This window comes from Etheostoma cragini, chromosome 5, assembly GCF_013103735.1.
Source record: "Etheostoma cragini isolate CJK2018 chromosome 5, CSU_Ecrag_1.0, whole genome shotgun sequence".
Taxonomy (NCBI): Eukaryota; Metazoa; Chordata; class Actinopteri; order Perciformes; family Percidae; genus Etheostoma; species Etheostoma cragini.
Window position 1 is genome coordinate 12,816,880 of NC_048411.1, and position 21,049 is coordinate 12,837,928.

At 41.1% G+C, this 21,049-nt stretch overlaps 1 protein-coding gene across 2 annotated transcripts; it reads right to left on the reverse strand.

The window, feature by feature from the left end:
- Nucleotides 1-1,763: 1,763 nt before the first annotated feature.
- ssh1a (slingshot protein phosphatase 1a) lies at nucleotides 1,764-20,174 on the reverse strand. 2 transcript variants are annotated; one of them, XM_034871959.1, is made up of 15 exons: nucleotides 19,942-20,174; nucleotides 17,379-17,416; nucleotides 10,905-11,005; nucleotides 8,250-8,314; nucleotides 7,448-7,569; nucleotides 6,967-7,035; nucleotides 6,734-6,799; nucleotides 6,272-6,466; nucleotides 6,027-6,120; nucleotides 5,395-5,523; nucleotides 5,149-5,195; nucleotides 4,889-5,035; nucleotides 4,260-4,460; nucleotides 3,459-4,161; nucleotides 1,764-3,353 (listed from the first exon to the last, which is right to left on the reverse strand). In XM_034871959.1, exons 1-15 carry the CDS (start codon nucleotides 20,020-20,022, stop codon nucleotides 2,274-2,276), a joined length of 3,138 nt encoding a protein of 1,045 aa, XP_034727850.1. In that variant the 5' UTR covers nucleotides 20,023-20,174; the 3' UTR covers nucleotides 1,764-2,273. The 2 variants fall into 2 exon arrangements, with proteins under 2 accessions (XP_034727850.1, XP_034727851.1); XM_034871960.1 differs by lacking the exons at nucleotides 17,379-17,416; nucleotides 19,942-20,174 and adding an exon at nucleotides 13,273-14,271.
- Nucleotides 20,175-21,049: the final 875 nt, after the last annotated feature.

The window sequence follows — 21,049 nt, forward strand, 5'->3', positions numbered from 1 at the left end:
CTTATGATCTTGTGTTTGAGAAGTGTTACAGGTTTCTCTCAAATCCGTCTAGACAAAAAGCAATCTGTCTCTAATTTAAGATCATTACTAATTCAAAACAGACTCCAAATGCTTCTTGGCACCTTATTTAGTCCCTCTGTCATTTAAGTGTTAAGTACAAGTTTACAGTAGCCAGACACATTCATTTTCCATTTTGCATTACTGGACATACCAGTCTCAGGTTTCTTGTACAGTACATACACACACAAAAAACAGAAGCTGAAGTGCTTTATAGAAGTGTCCATTCATACACAAAATAACTTCTTTCCCACCTCAACACCGCACCCCATTCTAAACTGTACACAGGGCCTACCATTCATTATATAGACACGCACAGCCATATAGGACAGGAGGGACAAGAGCGTGTAACTTAAGTAATTTACTGATGTCATGCAAACAGTGACGAGAAGCCAAATTTTATATAACCTGGCTGTCAGAAAATGACTCTCCTGCCAAAGTGTGCAGATGGGGGCACGATGATGTAATGTCAGGACACACACACACACACCATTAAAGTTGAGTTGCTGCACAGATATTTAGTTATGCTTTCCACTCAGGAAGGTCTTAAATACAGCATCCATAACATTCAGGGTGATGCAATATATAATCTGACTTGTTTTGTTTGTCTTTCAAACATTTCAAAAAAACAATTCTATTAATTTTGAATGAATCGCGTTCACAAGAATGAAAAAAAACAGATCCAGATCCATGGTATATTATGAAAAAGAAATGTTTATTTCCATAATTACCACATACAGTACATTATTTTGACCAACATAAAAAGTGCAATATGCATTTAAACTACAGCAATGTACAGTACAAAAGTTACTGCATACATAAATATAAAAAGAAAATGGTTACAAAACTGTGTAACCTATCGTGATCGAGTCAGTGTGACAAAAGCTTACAAACTCAATGATGATTTAAGCATAAAAAGCTTAACAGCTATGAGCCCGATGACTTCACTGAGTCGCTTTATGTTCTTCCAAAAGGTGCAAAAAGATGTGACAGCATTTAAATATGAACATGGCTGATTGACAATTATGGTTCACATATTTTGTACAGCTTCAATGGTGTTTCCAAATTGTGAGACAGCCACAAAACTTTGGTCTCTCACATTTCAAAAAGAACAAATGAGTTGAAAATGTTGGCAACCCTTAAGGATGAGCTGATTTAAGGTAAGGTTTTGGATTTAACATGTGTCATGTTTTGTGTTACTATCTTGTCAAAAATGTTTAGATTATTTGAGTCTCTCATGTGATTTGGCTGCCATAAATCCTCAATTCATGCCACACTAGGCGTTTGTATTAGGACGTCAAGCTGTGCAGCGTGACTCCTCACTCTGCTCTCCCAAGAACATTGTAGGGAATGATGAGGTCAATAACATTACTCTGATGTTATTTTGGAAGATAGCTTGCTTGTGTACCAGTAATTTACTCAATTAAAAAAAACAGTGCAAAGGAACAACAAACTCAGAAATGTTTCTGTTCTGTTTGTTGAAAACAGTGAGCATGCCTCTTGCAAAACTAAAATATAACCTTCTCTCTTCACTTTAATCCCATTCACTCACTCACAGACTCGCATTTAGTCACGCATTAATGCATTAACATATACCTCAAAACGGATTTCCTCACTTTAATTCGACATCAGCAAATGAACTGATTAAAACTCTAGCCCGGTGTTTGTCTGAGAAAGAACTCCATGAATGCAACATGAGGTAACCATTTACAACCCTCGAGCATCTAAAACATAAACTGTGCGGTAAACAACTCTACATTTATTAACACTTTGCTCCATTGAGGGAAGTTTATCAATGTAGGCTACCACTTTGTACCAGACAGGTAAAAATAATTTAAGTGCCAATGGATACCATCATTTGGTACATATCAGTTACTAAGAGCTGTGAAGTTAAAGGTTATAGAGCGCCTTGTACTGTCTCATCCAGCAGTCCAACACACAGCTCTGTGCCTCTGGTCTCGTACGTAAGGCACTTGTTTGTCCATGAGTCAAACCAAGTTAGAGGTGCACTGATGGCTTTACACACATGTCAGATACAGCAATATGACTTTCATCACTGTGAACAGCAGATTGAGAAACAATGTGGCAAAGGAGAGTGTAACACTCCTTACAACAATAGTTGGCATTGTGTTTTTGTTTTCATTAGTTTCCTTTGACTCAACTCTCCAGCCCTAGATGAGGGGATAGTGGAGTGTATGTAACCTCCACTTGATATGTCAGCTTCTGGGCTCATCTGGTAGTGCTCGCTCTGGAGTGTGCGGGTCCTTGCAGGGCCGAGGCAGAGCAGAAGTGGTGGGGGAGTCCCACTCCAGGCCGGGGTCTGGCTCTGGGGATAGCGAGAGGAGCAGTAGTGTTCCTGCATCTGAGGAGCAGGCTGAACACAGGTCCTCTGAGGAAAAGTTGAGGCTGCCCAACTTGGCCAGCGAGTTGGACCGCTTCAGCCTCGAGGATACTGTTAGGCCTGCCAGACGCATGCGGGTCTCGATCTCCTGTGCCCTCTGACGCACGAGGCCAGGTTTTCCCCTCACGCTGCGTAGACTGTCACTGCTGGAGCTGCGTGTCAGGGTGGAGCCATGAGGCGAGGAGGTGGGTGTGAGCAACCCAGACCCCACAACCCCCAACAAGGCTTCATTGCTCAGTGGCACCCCCAGTGGCTCTAACCGCACTTGGCATGGTGTAGAAGATTTAGGGAAGCCAGACAACTCCTCCTCCTCCTTAGTGTGAAAAGGGCTGTTTTTGGACCTTTGGCATGTGTGCAAAGGTAGGCTCTCCTGGGATAAACCTGAAAGTCTCTCTAGTCTCTCTGCACGTCGGCGGACTAGCCCGGACCTCTGCAGCTGCAAAAGGGTCTCCTGTTGTTGGCCAATGTAGCAAGCCATGGCAAGGTTCTCTTCCTCCGAATCCATTTTCATCAGCTCAGGGAGAGCCTCTGAGGCAGCTTCAGATTTACTTTTCGGACTCTCATTCTTTACTTTCAATAAGTCGCCATCGTCCTTCGGCTCCAGTAAGTACAGTGAGTTTCCTGGCTGCCTCTCTCTGTTGAGTAGAGCTGTGGGTGGGGAGGCAGCACAGTTGGCACAGTCACACAGAGGGCCACAGGGGCGCAGCAGTCCCACTGAAGATGTGAGGCCTTCAGAAGAGGTATTGGATGGTGGGAATGAAGCACTTGGGAGTTCAGGAGAACTGGGCTTAAGGCAAAGCTTAGAAACCAGGGGTGGATAGTCTTCTTTCATCTTGGACTTAGAATCCCTCCAGGACAATGCAGAAGCTTGAGGGGGGAGGGAGGAAGCTTTTTCCTAAATAAAGACAGGAAAGAAAAAATGTTGGAGGGTTTTGGTAATTTTTTCAAGCATTCATTATTAAATTCTAAAATATAGTTTAATCATACAACTCAAACTTACATTGAGGACACGTGGAGTGCTCAAATGGTTGTTATTGTTGGAGTTTTCATTCAGGGTTGCCAGGTCCATCCCATTACCCTCTGTATCCCCTTCTACCTCCACATCTTGCGTTTCCTCCCTACCGCCACTATCCCCACCTCCACCATCATCTGGTTGCATGAGCACCTCCATCTCTGCCTCCTCCTTTCGCACCTCCTCCTCATCCTCTTCCTCGACTGTGCTGAACTCCAGCCTCAGACGCAGCTCCTCCAGGGGCTCAGGGCGCTGAGAGCATGTCTGGGCAGCAGTTCCCTCTGCTGTAGGCCCAAAGCTGGGGAGTGGCGGGCCTTCACGCCCATCAAAGGCCTCATCATCTAGCAGAGCGTCCCGCTCCACATCCTCGATTTCTATATAGACTTTTTCCATCCCGACAAGGGGAGGGCCGCGCACAGGTGTTGATGGTTCGCTGTCCAGCGCTGAGTCCGAGAGCCGGCGGAAATAGTAGTTGTTGTAGGCAGGGTCAATCTCTAGTGCAACAGTCCTGCGTAGGGCGGGAAATGCAGCCCCCTTATCAGACAGCGCCTCCTCGCAGCAGGGAGACATCCCCGGCTCTGGAGTCAGGTGGCCTCCCTCCTCCACTCCACAACACTGAGACATCCCCTGCTGCCCCTCTGCCATCTCACAGTCTGCGTCTGGATGCCAGAGCTTGTTGTGACGCTGTTTACTGAATATATATACAAATACAAAATACAAAAGTAAAAAAAACAGGTCCACTGAGAGAAGACTGCACACGCGCACACACGCACACAATAGGGGCTGTACCTAGCATCCAAGATGCCCTCGTACTCGGCCAGCTGCCTCATGAAGCCAGCGTTGGGTCGTGTGATGCTCCTCTTTTGCTTGACAAAGTTGTAAGCCTTCTCTAGGGACCAGCCAAACTCTTTCATGGCGTAAGCGATGACGGTGGAGGCCGACCGACTCACACCCATCTTGCAGTGAACTAGACACTTAGAGCCGTTCTTTCTATGGAGTGAGATTTTTTAAAATAATCATAAAACGAAGTTTGACAAAACAAATCTTCACTCCACACATCCACTAAACAGCTTTTTTCTTGAGATTCCAATCACATGTCATGCTCGTCTTCAGTGGATTTAGCTTTTAATAACTCAGTTGTTATCAAGTACCTAAGTAAGGAGCTTCGGCCACATGGTGACGATTACAATACATTGGGACTGGGGGGCCTCATATTGACAGCTCTAACAAACAAAGTTTGTAAGTAGACCCTAAGTTAAGTTTTTTATCAATAAAAAAAGTTAAAACATGCCCACAAGATATTAGCTTGATAATATATTTGAATATGTAAAGTTACAGGATATTACAAAAGACTTTAGAGGTCTTTATAAACTGATACATACATGAGCAAGATGTTTTTTGTTCCACTCAGGACTCACTTTGCTTTAACAATGAAGTTGTACGTCTCGTTCCAGTGAGCCAGCAGGTCAGTTGCGTCTTCATCATAGACGCGTATGTTGTGATAACAAAATGTGCCTGGAAAGAAGTTGTCTATCTCCCTGGTAACGTTGAGGATGTAGCCCACCCTGGGGAGGAAAGATAGGGTTAAGTCATCAACAACATTCTTTCTTGCTCAAATCACCAAGAAAATATTTTTTTGTGAGATTATCTTAGCTCCTTCATAACATATATAAATCACCCTGACTCTTGCAGCTCCTCCAAATTAGATGCATTCCATTCAGATCCCTACAAAACATAAAAGGAAGTATTGTTTAGATTGAGTATATTTTCAAATCTTTGTTTATTTCTCCATAAACAATAATTTCACATGGAAGCAGTCTTCCTTTGGGATGGAAAGGGAATGGAATCTTTTTTTCTTTCTCAGTTATTCACAGGAAAGAACCAATATGTTGGTAAATGTAAGAGACGGTATCAGTTTTCCCACCAGGTAGACGTGATCAAAGATGAGTGTGGGTTTGTCCATCTGGCCCAGGATCAGCAGCATCTCATTGTCGATGAACTCTTTGTACTCCTTCAGGTTACAGTTCATGTGTTGTTCCAACTCTGTACGGATCTGACAAGGGAATTATAAAGTATATGATGGTTTATGCATGAAGTTGTTAACTTTAAAAGGAATTCCCTGAAAACTATACAAATGTTATGTAACTGTCAAAAGATGAAATATTAAGGGAGACTGAAACACAACAGTGCCAGAGTTTGGGTGGGTAGTATCAAACAACATTGACAGGTAATAGTATATTATCTACAGTACATATAATAATTTTTTATATAAAATAGTGTGAATCAGATTAATGTAATTAGAAACTATTATAAAGTCTAGGGTACACCCACAGAGTAAATTTCATAAAATTCAACTCTAAAGTTTGAAAACGAGTACGTAAACTGAGTTGTTGCCATCTTTAAAAAGTGAAATGTGAATGCAACCACTAAAATCAAACCACAAGAAATAAATTCAAAGCAGCAGTTGATTTCAGTGTGTGTGTGTATGCACTACTACTGCCACTACTGCCACTACTGCCACTACTGCCACTACCACTACTACTTCTGTATATTTACTTGTTTGCTGGTGACGTTCTCGAGGTCCCGGCACGTCATGATGCTTCTGAGTTTGGCTTTAATAAGGCACCCTGTCCTCTCTCTCTCTGAAGGCCTACCAAAGATTAAGTCTCATTAAAATCTCAGCACTCCAGTAGATCAAGTCCACTTGTTATTGAAATGTCAAGCTATATCAACAACAGGTACAGGTGTGATGTATTTCAGTCTTTACATAAAAAATCCGATCTAAGTTTGTGTTTACGGACTTGTCGACAAACATGGTGGGTGAGTCCATCCGTGTGGTCTCCAAGTCCTTCATGGTGTTCCACTCGTTGATACAGCTCTGCTCTGAAGCAATGCAGCTCTCATAGTAGCCCATCCAGGTGAGAGCCATGCCTCCAGGGAAGTAGTTATGCCTGCGTGACACCTCGCATGCCTTGTGCAGCACTTGCAGGGCTGACCTAGATTGTATTTGTTTGTAAAAAATAAAACATTATAGTTGTAGTCTGATTTTGTGAGGTACTTTGGTAAAACCTATCATATTGCCAACAGTGTTAACAATCGGTTAAAGGCTCTGTACAATTCTCTGCACATGCATCTTTATGTCAGCAGGTGGCAGAATGAATCAGCAGTGTAGTGACACGTGTTTGTCAGGAGATTTGTTGTGGGTCATGAAGCAGAATTTCTTTAGACAGCCACTGTGGCTCTAGAGGTAGTTTGTTACTCACCACATAGCCTGCACCGACACAGGTTTGAAGACATGAGTCCGACTTGCTGTGTTCACAGTGAAGCCCCTGGGGAGCAAAGAAAACAGACGATCATTCCCCTGAGCACAGTGTTGCTACCTGTGTATCATCCCAAATGTCAGGTGTGGCAGCAGTGTTGGGTAAAAAAGGAAATATCACTGGGTTAAATGCTGCAGCCGTACAGCAGGGGTCACCCAGTGACAGAGAAAACTCACCCGTCTCCATCCAGATGGATCTTTGTGTCACTCCACAGAGGTAGCGTCATGCCGATTGAACAGCTTTTGCTGACAGAGGAGAGAGAGAAATAAATACCAGGCAAATAGACTATTCTTTGAAGTGAAGCATGTGTGATGTCGATAACATAAATGTGATTTCCTTCATTAGAAACCTATGTTGATGCAATTGCTATATTCTAGGATTACTCAATAAAGATTTGTACATCTAAACAATTGTCATGCAAACAAGAAATGACAGGATCAAGTTTTAAATGTTTATTGTTTTTAGGTTCAGTATACAGCCTTCAGCAGCCCTTCTGATAATAAATCACGTATGACTTACTGGACACAAGCAAATATTTTCTCAAAGCAAATGAAAATACCAATTTATAAATGTAGCTCTGGTAGCTTTTAACAGATGGCTGTCTGTCTGGCAAACAGTGATCATAAAAGCCCACACACAAAAAGGGTTAACTCTTACCAGTCTTTGCTGGTAAAGTCGATTCCCAGTAGGATATTCTCCTCTGTGTCTTGGCGTCCACTGGTGTACACCACCACCATGTACCGCACACGATCTGACCATGCACTCTCCAGCCGCACCGCCTGGACAGGGCACAGACAATTTTCTTCAAATTCAAAGCCAGCAATGTTTTGACTAAGAGTAGAAATCCTGCTTCCTGCTTTTGTAGTAGTACCTAGGAGCAGCCGAGCTAAATACCTTCAACTACTGTGGAATTTAAGGAACAGTTTGTCTGAATTGTACTATCTTTTGCTTTACATTGTTTTATTTTAAGTCCATTAAATACAAGACAATGTCAGACTATCAAACTTTAAACATGTGGGTTGACCCATGACTAAATCTAGCGTGGCAGGTTTGTGCTTTTCATGCCCTGTTAACAAAAGAGTTTAAAACTCTGATTGTACGCAACACAAAAGGGTTCAATGCACTGACCCTGCATGTCCAAAGAAAACGGGAATATAAATTTGATGTAATAGGAAAACGGAGTTCCCAGGATGTAAGAGAACACAGAGCTAGTAAACATAAAATGATATAACACTAACTAATACACACATTATGGAAACATTTGGTAAGGCTCTCCTGAGTGTGTTCAAACCTGCTCTCATGAGCTAATAATTACAGTGAACAAATATGCGTCATAAGTGCATAATAAAATGCATTCTGAAGAGTTCGCTGTGCCAAGTTGTTAGTCACTTGCCTGTATGTACGTGTGTGTTTGTGTGTGTGCGTGTTTTGATGTACATATACTTGTGTTGTCTCTCACCAGTTTGATTCTGTCCTCCGAGCGAAGAATGTTTATCATCACCTGCAAGTGTTGAGGTAAGTCACCTGTTGAAGAAGATCACAACAAAAAACGGGCACAGGATGTTTAATGTTATTGATTATAAATCTGCCTTGTCATGCATTACCAAAGATGATAAAGCCTGTTTCACTTTGACAACACTGGTATTAATGAACACATAATGCATGGTCTAGTGAAGTGACGTGTTACACTGCTCCCTAGTGTTTTACAGTAAAGCCGTCCCTCTAGAGACAATAACATGTCAAATGATTTTATATCAGCTGACTTTGCGTTCATTGATAAGAAATGAATTGACTGAATTGAATTCCAAACAAAGCACGAGCAAATTTATTACCCACAATTCATGTACATTTTACGTCCCTCAGTGTTCCCTGTGCAAGTCAGTCAAGCTGAACAATGAAACAGGGTGTGGAAGTGGATCCACAGCAATGCAAAGTTGCAGCTGATGGAGAGCCGACTATTTTGAAATATGTCAAAACGGGTACATAAATCATGTCATCCTGTCGGGTTTTAATAACAGCTACTGGCATAACAACTTGGTTGTGTAGTCTTTGTATATGATATCAGTGTAGCGCACGTCTCTTTAGTAAAATCACAGTTCAAACATGGTTAAAGTGACACTTCTTCTCTACAACATGTCATTCATCACGTTGTCTCACATCCGGATCATTGTCTCAGCAAAAGAAATCTGTTTCTGTTTTCTGGATAAAGGTTTGGAAAAGGATATACATTTTATTTCAGACTAACTTAACAGAGTCTAACATATAAATCCTTCTAAATTTAAATGGCCATCAACCACTCCTAAATTTACCGCCTAAAATTATTCTTGAAGGAGAAGCGATTATTTTAATTACAATGATAAAAGAGAAATCAAACGTTCCAAGAAACCATTTAATGATGTTGTAGACACATGGGCAGAAATCCAGATTATAATTTAAAGTATATTGAGATGGAAATGCTGCTGCACAGGTAATGGGTAATGTTGCTTATGTAGTGTTTTAAAATATGTACTAGTAACACTAAACATTTTTTCAGAATGCCAAAATGTATAGCCTGAGGATGAGGGTTATGGTTTAGATAAAACTAAATTATGAATAACTTTATGTTCAAAGCAGATTACCTTGACAATAAGACTGAGCGGTTTGGCAAACTGATTAAAAGAGGTGCATGCATGTAAAAACCTATAATGTAGAAAATGTGTTCCTTAAGATTAAATATACAAAACAGTGAAAGATTTTGCATCATAATTGTCAAGGTGTTGCCACTCATAAAACAACTACACTACTGTGGTACTGTCAATAAGGACAACATGTAAAGAGTCAAATCTATATGAATCATTTCCTGCCCGTTCAATTATCTATAGCTACTATCAAAAAAATCTGGAAAAAAACCAAAGTGTATTGTTGATGGTTTTGATGGATCCAAGTGGATCAACTGGTAAAAGATCTGAGTTTGTAGCCTTAAAGAGATCTGTTCTGAATAATAACAGCTGCATGTTGAAGAGCAATACACAGAAAACCTAAATATATCTGCAGACAATTATGTATTGTGTCCATGTTTATGTAAGAGGTTCAAACCAGTTCACCTGATAGCCTTGACTTAGAGCTTAGAGCTCCGCTACATCTACGTCTTCCCTATAACAGCTTAGTCTGCATTAGTGTGCATTTACTGATTCCATGACAGTGAAACAGCTCGCTTGCATGTAAACGAAGACACAGATACATCCAGATGTTTGCTTTGATAACATAAAATGTCATAAATGTCCCAGCTCTGGTCAGAGAAGTGTGGTTTCACAGATATGTTTTGGTGCTAAAACGGTCCATAGTATAATGTTCATTTTCACAAAACTGGCTAATGGGACCAGAATATATCTGAATCATGTTGGTAGTAGAATACCAGTTCACAGAGCAAGACTACCTTTATCAAGCACTTTGCAAAAGTCATCTTACACTATCCTTTTTTTCCTTTCCGACAGCCACAGTTGCTGGCACGTTACAACTATCTCCCCCAGCCAAGTGTTTTTGAGAACCAGCTAAAAAGTGGGTTACCTGACAAAGCGGCTGGTAAATTGATAACGCTTCCAACAACAGCCATGACATGCCAAATGACTTGGCAGCATTTAATCTGTTGAATGTTGGTGGCGATTTCCCATTATGCCAGACTGTCAGATCAGCCTTATGTCTTTAAAGCAATACCTGTGTCTTTCATAAGTTACAGCCTTTGTTAAAAGACAGTTCATCAACTTAAGCCTTCAATCAATAAATAAAAGGCAGTACAGATCTATTAATGTTTTATATAAGTACTTTAAGTTGCGCACCCAATGTAATTTAAACAAAAAGGACCTCCTCTAATTGTCACAGTGCCACAATGTGCCAGATTTAAACACTAATCTGCCTAAGCTATATGCCTGGAACATACCTATCAACAAAGCAGCCTCCATACTTCTTACTTCAGCTACAAACATCTGCTGTAGTGTTAGGGAGTGCAGCACTTGAACTCGTCCCACAAACGCACTACGTAACCCGGACGAGAAGTCTCCGGAGGAGATTGATGAGCTCAAAACTACAGTAAGGGTAAGCGATGTGGATAACAGGGTGTGCTTTTTGTTTTTGTCACCTGCATGTTTGTGGTGAGGATGTGCTTTCTGGCTCTGTTGACTGCTCCCCTGCTGCAGAAAGAGAGCAGCACCCTTCACCATGAAGAAGCTCTCACTCAGGCTGCAGAACAAATGAGAGAGAGGAGTTACAAGCATTGAAACAAACACACTTCCCATCAGACATCACGGCGCAGAGCAACAGCTCAGCACAATCGTTCAGCTTGTTCATTGGACAGCGAGGCTGAGAAATGGGACACAAGACAAATTCAGTTTTAACAATACCATTTAGTTCAGTAGACACAGCCAGTGAGATGAGCATAAATCATGGCTGGCTGCTGTCAGGGAATTACCTTAACAGCTGAGTGGAAAAGCCCAGCTGCCACGTTACCAGAGACAGACCTTAGGACTGCAGCAGCCATGAATCAAGCTTTGATCCTAAATGCGTATCTGTCTTTCTTCTGCTGCAGGGGCTGCACTCAGATTTGACTTGTCAGGTCTCTGCTGGCTAAGTGTAAAGCAACATAGACCTAAATAATTGACCCAACTTCAGTTGTTTTGTGATAATTCACTTTCACAATTGCAGTAAAGCTGCAATTACCGGTTCACACCTAACCGGTAAAACCTCAGGTTTTTCAGGTTAGGCTTTGGAGCTGTCAACAGATGATATAATTAGGGAACTGCAATAAAAAAGTGAGGTGTTTCCTCTGGGCTTGATTCAATCATTCCATTTCACTGAAAAACAACATTAGCACAATAATAAATCTACCTGGCAGTAGGGTGGAGCACATGCACATGTATTCAGTGTGTGCAGCCTGGCAAACAGAGACATCATTAGGCAAGTACAGGACTGAAGAGTGAAAGGAACAAAACAAACTCCAAACAAGATAAAGATAAATAGACCTCTCAATAAATTCACACATTATAAATTCAATGTATTGGTAGTGTCAGTGTGACTAGCTAATGTCAGCTTTAAAGAACAATACTGATATAGATATAAAAGCCTAACAGGTTTTGCACATGGTTTGTACTACTGTATTACTAAAATTAGTACTGTAGTACAATTTTTAAGTAGGACATTTTGGGATATTGGTATTGACTTAAACAGCATAACCTACTACATTGGTGAACTGTATATCCTTGAAATAAATTTAAACTTTTTGTATGGATAGATCCCCTACACCTCCAAACACACATAAACCATTCACCAAATGCCTTTGGTTAAAAACAGGCATCAAGTAAACTCCTTACATTTTCACCAAAGCACGTCTTTATACCCAGTTCTGAAACTGATCCCTCGCTCGGCTCTCTCTGATCAGACTTTCAAAACCCCCAAGCATAAGAGCAGGCCGGGGCCAAACAGACGATTTTGTGGGAACAATGGACTTCGTTTTGTGCACCTCACAATAAATTCCCTTTGCCTCCAGCACCACAGAAAAAAGTGACAAAGCTCGGGGGCGGACACTTCTTAACAAGAGCTTTTGTCTCCCTGTGGTGGAGTTCTGTTTCAGTCTCTGTTCTCTGTTTGAGATTTATGTGGCTGTCAGAAGGGTCCACTGTCAGGGAAAGATGGATAATATGAGGCAAAAGTGGCAAGAGCAATAAGAGGGCTCCAGCCCCATTACTGCTCAGTGCTGTGTACAAATCCCTGCTCCTCGTTTTTCATATTTCAACTAGTAATGACAAAACTTTAGGTCCTCGGGTTGGCCTGTGATACCTGATAACCTCCCACTAAAAAGTTTCACTCTAAAACTGGTCTTTAGGTGTAGATCAAGAGGTTTCCCACTGCTTTACCGGCTGTACTCAGACGTCCTAATTAAACAGCCGCCGCTCCACCGTCTCCTGCCCCACTATCAGCTTCTAGGGCTAAAAATACATCTGGTACAAAGCAAACAAATACTATGACAGAAAAGCTTGCCAGATAGCCTCAATGATTCCACACAAGTACAACCTACAGTACAAAGTCCTTCTTTACAGACAGGAATACAAAGGTGGACAGTTATATGGACGAACAGTCGTAGAAGTATCAGTAATGCAGTGATTTGTGCACCCCTGAGTTTCAGCTACCACTGCAAACTTCTTTTGACTGACGTCCACTACCACACAAGTCAGCTGGCCATGTCCAATGATTGATTTAGTCTGCTGGCCTGAAACGACATGATAGTATCTGTTGCTAAATGTCCCATTCAACATCCAAACTCTTACACTAAACTACTAAATTAAATTATATTATTTATATATACGTATATATATAAATTATAGTAATATTGTTTCTAATCTGTTCAAAATCCTAACAGCTGAGCAGGAAGTCCGAATCCTTATTTTAGTCTTTAAACTCAAATCTCACCTTGTAGCCACAAGTTCAAACTCCAGAAGATAAATGTAACTTACATGCGGTTTATCTCACTCTGGGTCAAAACAGCATTCTCCACAAAATAAGGTAGCATCTTCAGCACAGCCTCCTGAATAGGTTCTACAACCAGATGCATCCTTTTGACTAGTTCAAAACCCAGGACTCTCTGCCGGGAGCTATCTCCTCTTCATCTACCTCCAGACAAAGTGAAGGAGCAAAGTGCAAAAAGAAGAAGAATGACGGTTTCAGGTCTCTGCCCATCACACTTGAGTGACAGACTGACTGACAGGCTGCACTCATCTGTGCTGCTCAGTGAAGAAGCTGCGTCTGTACAGATGCCACTCCCCGTTTCCTCCTCCTCTGTCATCGGAGTGTGTCTGCGTGTTTGAGTGTGGGTCAGACTCCTGCCTGGAGGGACGTACTGCAGTCTCCACAACTCTGCCTTCAGTCTGTTTTGCCTCTGTGGCTCTTTTAGAGTCTGATTACGCATTCACCACCGTAAGAAAAAAAGAGCAGTAGTAAATTTCACTCCTTCATTCATGATAAGCACTTGTAAACTTTCCCAAAGAGACAGAGTCTTTCACTTTTCAACAAATGCGCAAAAGCCAGAAGGTTATAGAGAACAATGAATCCAGTAGAATTCAAGGGATGAATTTATTTCCCATTCCTTTAGCAAGAACTCTTAAATTATTTGTCTGACACAGTTCAAAGTGAACAACAAGTTTCCTCTTTTGCTAATGCAAAACATGTCCCAGCCAGCATCTTGTGTTGCTATCCAACAAAAACCAGCTCTCCAAAACTCACTGAGAGTGCTGTTTTCTCTCTTTGTCTTCCGGGGCAAGTAAGACCACTTGCTCAATTGGAAAAAGACAATAAAAAACAGGAGGAGAACTTTTGGCTAAAACTTTCTAAGGGGATGTCTCCATGTGATTGCCATCTTAAGGTTCAACAAAATCCAAGCTAGTGCCTCCAGGGAGCTTAACACATGGGCCAAGCATTGGTGGAAAGGGCAGTGAGAACTGGCAATCTCTCAAAACTCCCAAATCTCATTATACCCAGGTTTATAAGGGAAGGATTATCTTGTCTCTCTCCCTCAAGTGGCCAGCGCTGGCTGCCAGTCACAGTCCCTCAGATGCACCACAGACAACCACAATGTTTTGTGTGATTATTAAAGAGAATAACAGTAGGGGAAGTAGGAAATACCTTTGTAGGACTAATGCATCTGCAATAACAGTGAGTAATTTTTTTAGATGCACGGAGGGAAAGAAAAATACAGAACTGAAATGAAGTATAATCATGCAATGGCAGCACTGACATACAGTTAATTGTTGAAATTGAGCCGTCAGTTTAATCTCTGTTTGTGGGTAGAAAGTTCATATAGAATTTCTTTCTCACTTTCCCTCTCTAACTAAGCATTCAACCCCCCCCCCCCCCCCCCCCCCCCCCCCCCCCCCCCCCCCCCCCCCCCCCACACACACATACACAATGAGGTGGCATGACTCTGTTAATCTGGGAGGATTTGCTGACAGACGTTAACAAAAGCTCTGCGACACAGATAACAAGATGGCTCTGCTATTCTTCCCGAGAATAGGACAATGTCTGTAACACCTGGTCACTGGCAGACTTCAAGCCGAGGTGGTTTCAGTCATGTTCTAGGTGGAAACTTGGACAGCTGTATCAGGTCCATGTAGAAAGAAACGTCAAGCTTTAGAAGCAGCAAATAGGAATGATGGCATGTCACAGCATTAAGGCACAGTTTGGTGCTGCTGCAGCAGTAGCCAGATGGACCTGGATGGCACTAAACACGACCAGATGTACTTTAAGCCACTGCTCTGAATCACGTATTGGTATGTGAGAAAGATGCGCTGGTGTTTTGCACACACCAGCACATTGAGGGTAAAAAGCTTCTCTTGGGGCTAGCAGTTGCATAACGCTGCAATTCTCTCACTTACACCACTGAGAGAGAGAGGGAGGAAAACCCACCTCAGATGTCAGTGGCGACACGGAGGGCCTGAGGGGGAAATATATGATGTCATCATGTCACTGAGGAAACATTAACCTAAAGACCCAGAGATGGTGCTTCTGCTGCATATCCACACATATTCTGCATTCAAATACTGAGTGAGTATTGTGACACATTATGGCATTTAAATCCCCACACGTCTAGACAAGTGTGCTTTTTGATTGAGAAAGTGTTGCGGTGAGTTTTAATGTTTTAACATTTCTGTGTAGATAATGATCTGCAGGTCCTTCGTGTCACCCTCCGTGCTGTATTCCTCCTCCTCATTCCAGAACACTGAAGCCAATATGTAACCATTAACACACACACATAAACACACATTTTTGTCAAATTGTGCTTCTCGCCCAACTCTGCTGTGTACAAGGTGGTAATATGAAATCATTCCTTGGTTCAGTGCCACCGACACCTGCGTGATGTTTACGTTGGCCTGGATCAACCCCTTGGGCTTGTTATCGTTATTAAGGTCAGTCGGAACATCAGGGGCAAATATTCCCACTTGGCAGTCGTATGGCTGTTCATCAACAGATGTAGCTATCTATCGGGGGGACTAGATTAGTACACCCTGATCTTAAGAGAAATGAGTCTGTCAAATAAAGAACAACTTAATATGCCATAATATTATAAAACAGGAATTTACTGACAATTTAATTGCATAACATGGCTTCCCAGCCCCTCGAGCAATCTTGAGGCAAGACAGGACCCGCATCATGCAAAGATCTTTCTCACACACATGCATTTCTTAGGGACATTGCAAAGGCTGTTGCATAACTGAAGAAAAAGTGAACCCTTAGAATGACGCATTTGCTTATCTTAGGGTGATGAATGTTCTGCTTCTTCAAAAATTCTTCCAGTTCACAGATTATTCAATTTAAGTTTTCAGAAAAATGTGATATTATAAATATTTGTGACAAATTACATATGTCTAAAAATAAATTAACAAGACCGCACAGTCACATCAGAACAGAAGATTATGTCAATGTGGCTGACACAAAAAGACCTATTTTGTCATCACCTCTCGACAAGTCAATATTATATATGTGACGAAAAGACATATATATAATGATTAACATTAAAACTGTCCCAGAGAATAACATTAAAACTGTCCCAGAGACTAACATTAAAACTGTCCCGAAGACTCTGCTACAGCTTTTGACAGAAAGCTGACAAAACCTTACATACTAAGGGCTGCAACCATTTCCATCATCAAATGCACAAAACACAAGTTTCTTGAGCCACATGGTTTCTTAAAACCATGTGTATTTGATTGAATACTTCATGTTGTCTCACTATTGACAACATATAAAAAAATAAATATTGAAATACTTTGATTGCAACATCAAAAGGCTGTCGTGCACTGACAGGACAGTCATGGTAATTTACATACTTAAACACAGCTGGTAAGAAGAGGAGTATACAAATATTGTGACTTATTTGATTCACAATACCAGTGAAACAATATCTGTCTTGCCAGAACTTGCGGTTTGAAATGGTTTATTGTTAACACTCTGGTACTGCTTTTTAATTTCTTTTCACCAAAATTCCTGTCACCAGTCTCAATACACCACCACGGCCCAGTGCAGAATTTCATCTTTTGTTGGGAGACAAAGAATTACACGTATTTGATTGAAGGACACAGAGTTTAGAAACTGTAAATGTTCATTTTCAAAGCTATAATCAGCAAATATTTGTTGCTTTTACTCAGTAAATGACTAAAACAATCAAGTGCCAAAATCATAATCAACCGTCTGTCAATCCAAATCAGTACAAGCACTCTAAATTAAAGAAAGCTGTAGAAAAGCCGAGTGACTCAACTGATTAAGCTCAATTCAAGTTCATCAATATGAGTGCTTATGAAAAATACAGACACGTGCTGACATACTACTTGTGAGACGACTAGGAATAACATGGCTGTTAGGAATGGATGACTCTGCCAACACGACGGACAGACAGGTGTTTTATTTGTTGATGCCAGCTAGTCTGCTCACCGCCACTCCAGATTTCACCACATGACTCAAAGACAGATGCAGCAAATCTGTCAACAACACCTGCACATAAAAGTTGACCTGCTTTGCCAAGTATCACGCAACACAAGGGCCAAACCTTACTTAGAGTGAACTTACTTACCTCTGATTTATTCGCCGTTCATCTTCACTCCCAAAATCCTGCAATACAGATAAGAGAAAAGATTACCAGATTGAAGCCATTTTGGTAATATTAACAAACATTTCAAGCTTGCCACCTAAACAAAAAATCTATCACCTTGTCTATTTTTTTACCAATCGTACGCTGCGGTAAATAAAATTGACAAGATAACCAACAAGTGAAATGCTATACATACAATGTTCATTCAAGTAAAAAAATTTGTCTGATTTTTCAATGTTGGTATATTTTTTTATGGCAAATACCAACACTCTAAATGATCTGAGAAAGCTATAAAATCTTGTGTGTTCATTTATTCCCCACCATCAGAGAAGTGAACAGTTCTTCGTAGAGAAAATGGCTTTATAATGTTTTCTCATACAGCGATTGGAGGCACAGAAGAAAATAGTTTGACTCCAGCATCAAAGAAAGCAAAAAAAACGAAATCTGGCAGTACGCACCACCCAATCAAAGTATATCCTGTCTTCTGTTCTCTGACTCCTGTCAAATACTGTGCTGCGAGCAAATACCAGTGTCACTGCAAAGGCAGGTGTGTATTAAATATGCATTTAATAGCATCCAAGCCACCTTCACCTAGTGAAGGGTGGAAGACGAAAAGGTAGGGCTGGGAAAAAATGGAAAAATCCGATCTCAGGATATTCTTGTCCCAATAACTTGATGTCGATATAGTGGTTAGATTTGGTGGTGGTTGAGAACTGGTGCTATTGGTGCATATCTTTACAATGACATTTAAGATAAATAATCTTCAGTAATGTAGATATAATGACTAAGTGTGTAAAGGTAAAAATAATAGAAGATTTCAATTACGATTTCCAAAATCTAAGACGATATCCAGTCTTATATCACAATATCAATTTAATACCGATATATTGCCCAGCCCTACAAAGAGGGAGCGGACATGACTTGAATGCTCCTCAACATAAGAAATGAGCATACTAAAACGAATATGGTTGCATAGAGGAAAGCACAGCACAGACAACATATAACATGACAAGCAATTACATGGTAGGGCTATAATGGGGGCTGATGATGAGCAAGGCTGTGTAAATATTTTGACAAGTTCAGCTGACCAGCCTGCACACTGTCATATAGGAACAGTAAACTGACACTAGCCACTGTCAGGGAACGGCTACAGCCACAGATGTACAGCTGCAGCAAGTCAAGTATACTCAGCAGGAAAAAAAGAGAAATGCTATGGCATGCAGAAAAATGAGCACCATTTGCTGTCAGAAAATCATTCTGCTAGGGGAGCATGTAACACTGCATGACTAACTTTCCATTATTGTGTATTAGGTGAAATAATCTTACGCATTAACTGCCTCATGCCAGCATCTATTAAATCTGTTTACCTCCCTCTCCTACAGTAGTACTCCACCACCCCACCCACCCACCCACCCACCCCTCATGAACAGATGACATCATAGCTGCAGCAGCTTCCTGCCAGCTTTATCTGTCACACCTCACCATGTTGCTGAACTACACCGACAGCTCCAGCAAGACACTGAGAGACAAAAACCAAGTTAAAGCAACAACACTAACTCCTTTATAAGGAGCATCTATTTGCAACATTTAACATGTTGCACAGTTTTGAACATGCTGTGAAAAATAAAGTCGTCATCACTAACTGAAACACTGATGGTTGGAAATAAACTCATATGTCATGTCTGTTTCCTTTGATTTGGTCATTCAGCGCAGAATAAGGCTTTCCTGTGTATAGCTGGTGGTTTGCGCCCTCGTCTGGCAGTGAGGAGAGGACATTACTTGTACTTGAAAGTAGCGAAGGAAGTTATTATTCATCATTCTTTGAATGATTACAGTTTTGAGGCAACTTAATTTCGCCTCGCTGTAAGTGAACGGAAAAAGTTCAATATAGACTATACTGCGAAAGAGTAAAAGTAAAGAAAAGCCTAAAGTTGAGTCTTTTTAACGATGGCTGTTTACCATTCTGGAAATCTCATACTCCCCCTATACTGCCTGGAGGTACCAGAGGACAGCACAGAGGAAATTGACATAGAAATATTCTGTGTAATTGACTGACTGCCTGCTAAAGTAGAATATAGCTAAATCAATGCCACCATTCTAAAACATTAACACCTCAGATTTAATTTTAATGTTGCTGTAAGAGTGTGGAAGCGATAGTCTTTGTTATATAGTTATATTCCTATTTAAGAAAAACACGTTATTATCCATGTCAGCCAGTCCCATCATAACCAGCTAAGCTACAGCTTATAACGTTCAGAAGGCTCTTGTCAAACTCAGCTAACGTTAGCTCTTTAACATTAAAACCACATTTAATAGGCACGAGCATGTATTTTGTAAATTATTTAATTGCATTTAAAATGAGAAATCTACCAGTCATATTATATAGTGGCCAGCAATCTCAGACTATGCTACCGTTAGCAAAAAAAACATAGTTAGCATAACGTGTTAACTAACGGTGCTAATTTAGCTTCAATAAGCGGGCCTTTCTCCACCATCACCGCACCAAACAGGAGCATCATTTTTGTTCACCAAGGACCAAACTGACCTCCCCCGCGGTCGTGGTTGCTGTGCTGGCGGTGGACGCGGCGCTCGGGGTCGGGGACCGCTGCAGAGTAACCAACGCCATGGCTGGAAGCTGTGGATGCACCGGCCGGCCGCTGGGCCTGCTGAGCTGCTAGCTGCTGAGCTAACGATACATACAACTGATGGATGGACGGATAGATAGAGGGAGAGGAGCCGTATTATTCTGCAGGCAGCTGGCTGCTTGTGCAGGAAGTCCTGCCTTCAAGGCCCCGGCCATGCTGAAGGCACTTGTAACTATATAGTAATAATCACTAAACACTAATAAAACCCTAAGTCGATGCAAATTCTTTTTTATACCACCAAATATTTAAAGTCCTTTATACTAAAAGACATAAAAGACCATAATAGGAGATATTAAAGAAACAAATAAGTATGATTTAAAAAAAAATACAATAATATTAAATATATAATAAGATACCATGAAATAAAACATTAGAAAAGGAACAAATGCAGTCACAGTATAGCACAATTATTAAGTAGCCACAAATTTAAGTGTCAAAAAATAAGCCATTAATAATAAACCTAAAAGTGTGGTGGCTGCTGCTTGGTATGTCCCCAGAAATCTGTTTTCACTCTTCACATTTGCTGAATGTGAAAGTAGTAGTCAAACTTGTACTTGAAGCACTGGAAGCAGTCCTATAATTGCAGGCAGTCCTATGAGTACTTTGAATTACTCTGTAGAAATTTATTGTCCCTTATCATCATTTCTTCAATTGTTAACATCTGTGTTGTGCTACTTTATAGCTGCTGTGTGATATGTCCTGGAGAGGACATGAAGAGGGCTAAGAGGAGCCAGCATGGGCATTAGACAGCACTGGAACACTTACATTAAATGGTATCCAGGAATCATTCATGATTTCAGTTACAGCAGTGGGGTTGTGGTACGTAAGCGGGGTATGTATGTGGTAGAATAAAGAGGTGCAGCGGTATAACAGGAGAAAAATTATAGGGGTTGCCTGGCTACAATGAGTACTGTGGCCTTTTTCATGAAAGCCATATTGCTAAATCCTAACATGAGCACAGGGGTAATATCCCAGTAAACAAGTTCCCTTCAGGAACGTTCCCTGAAC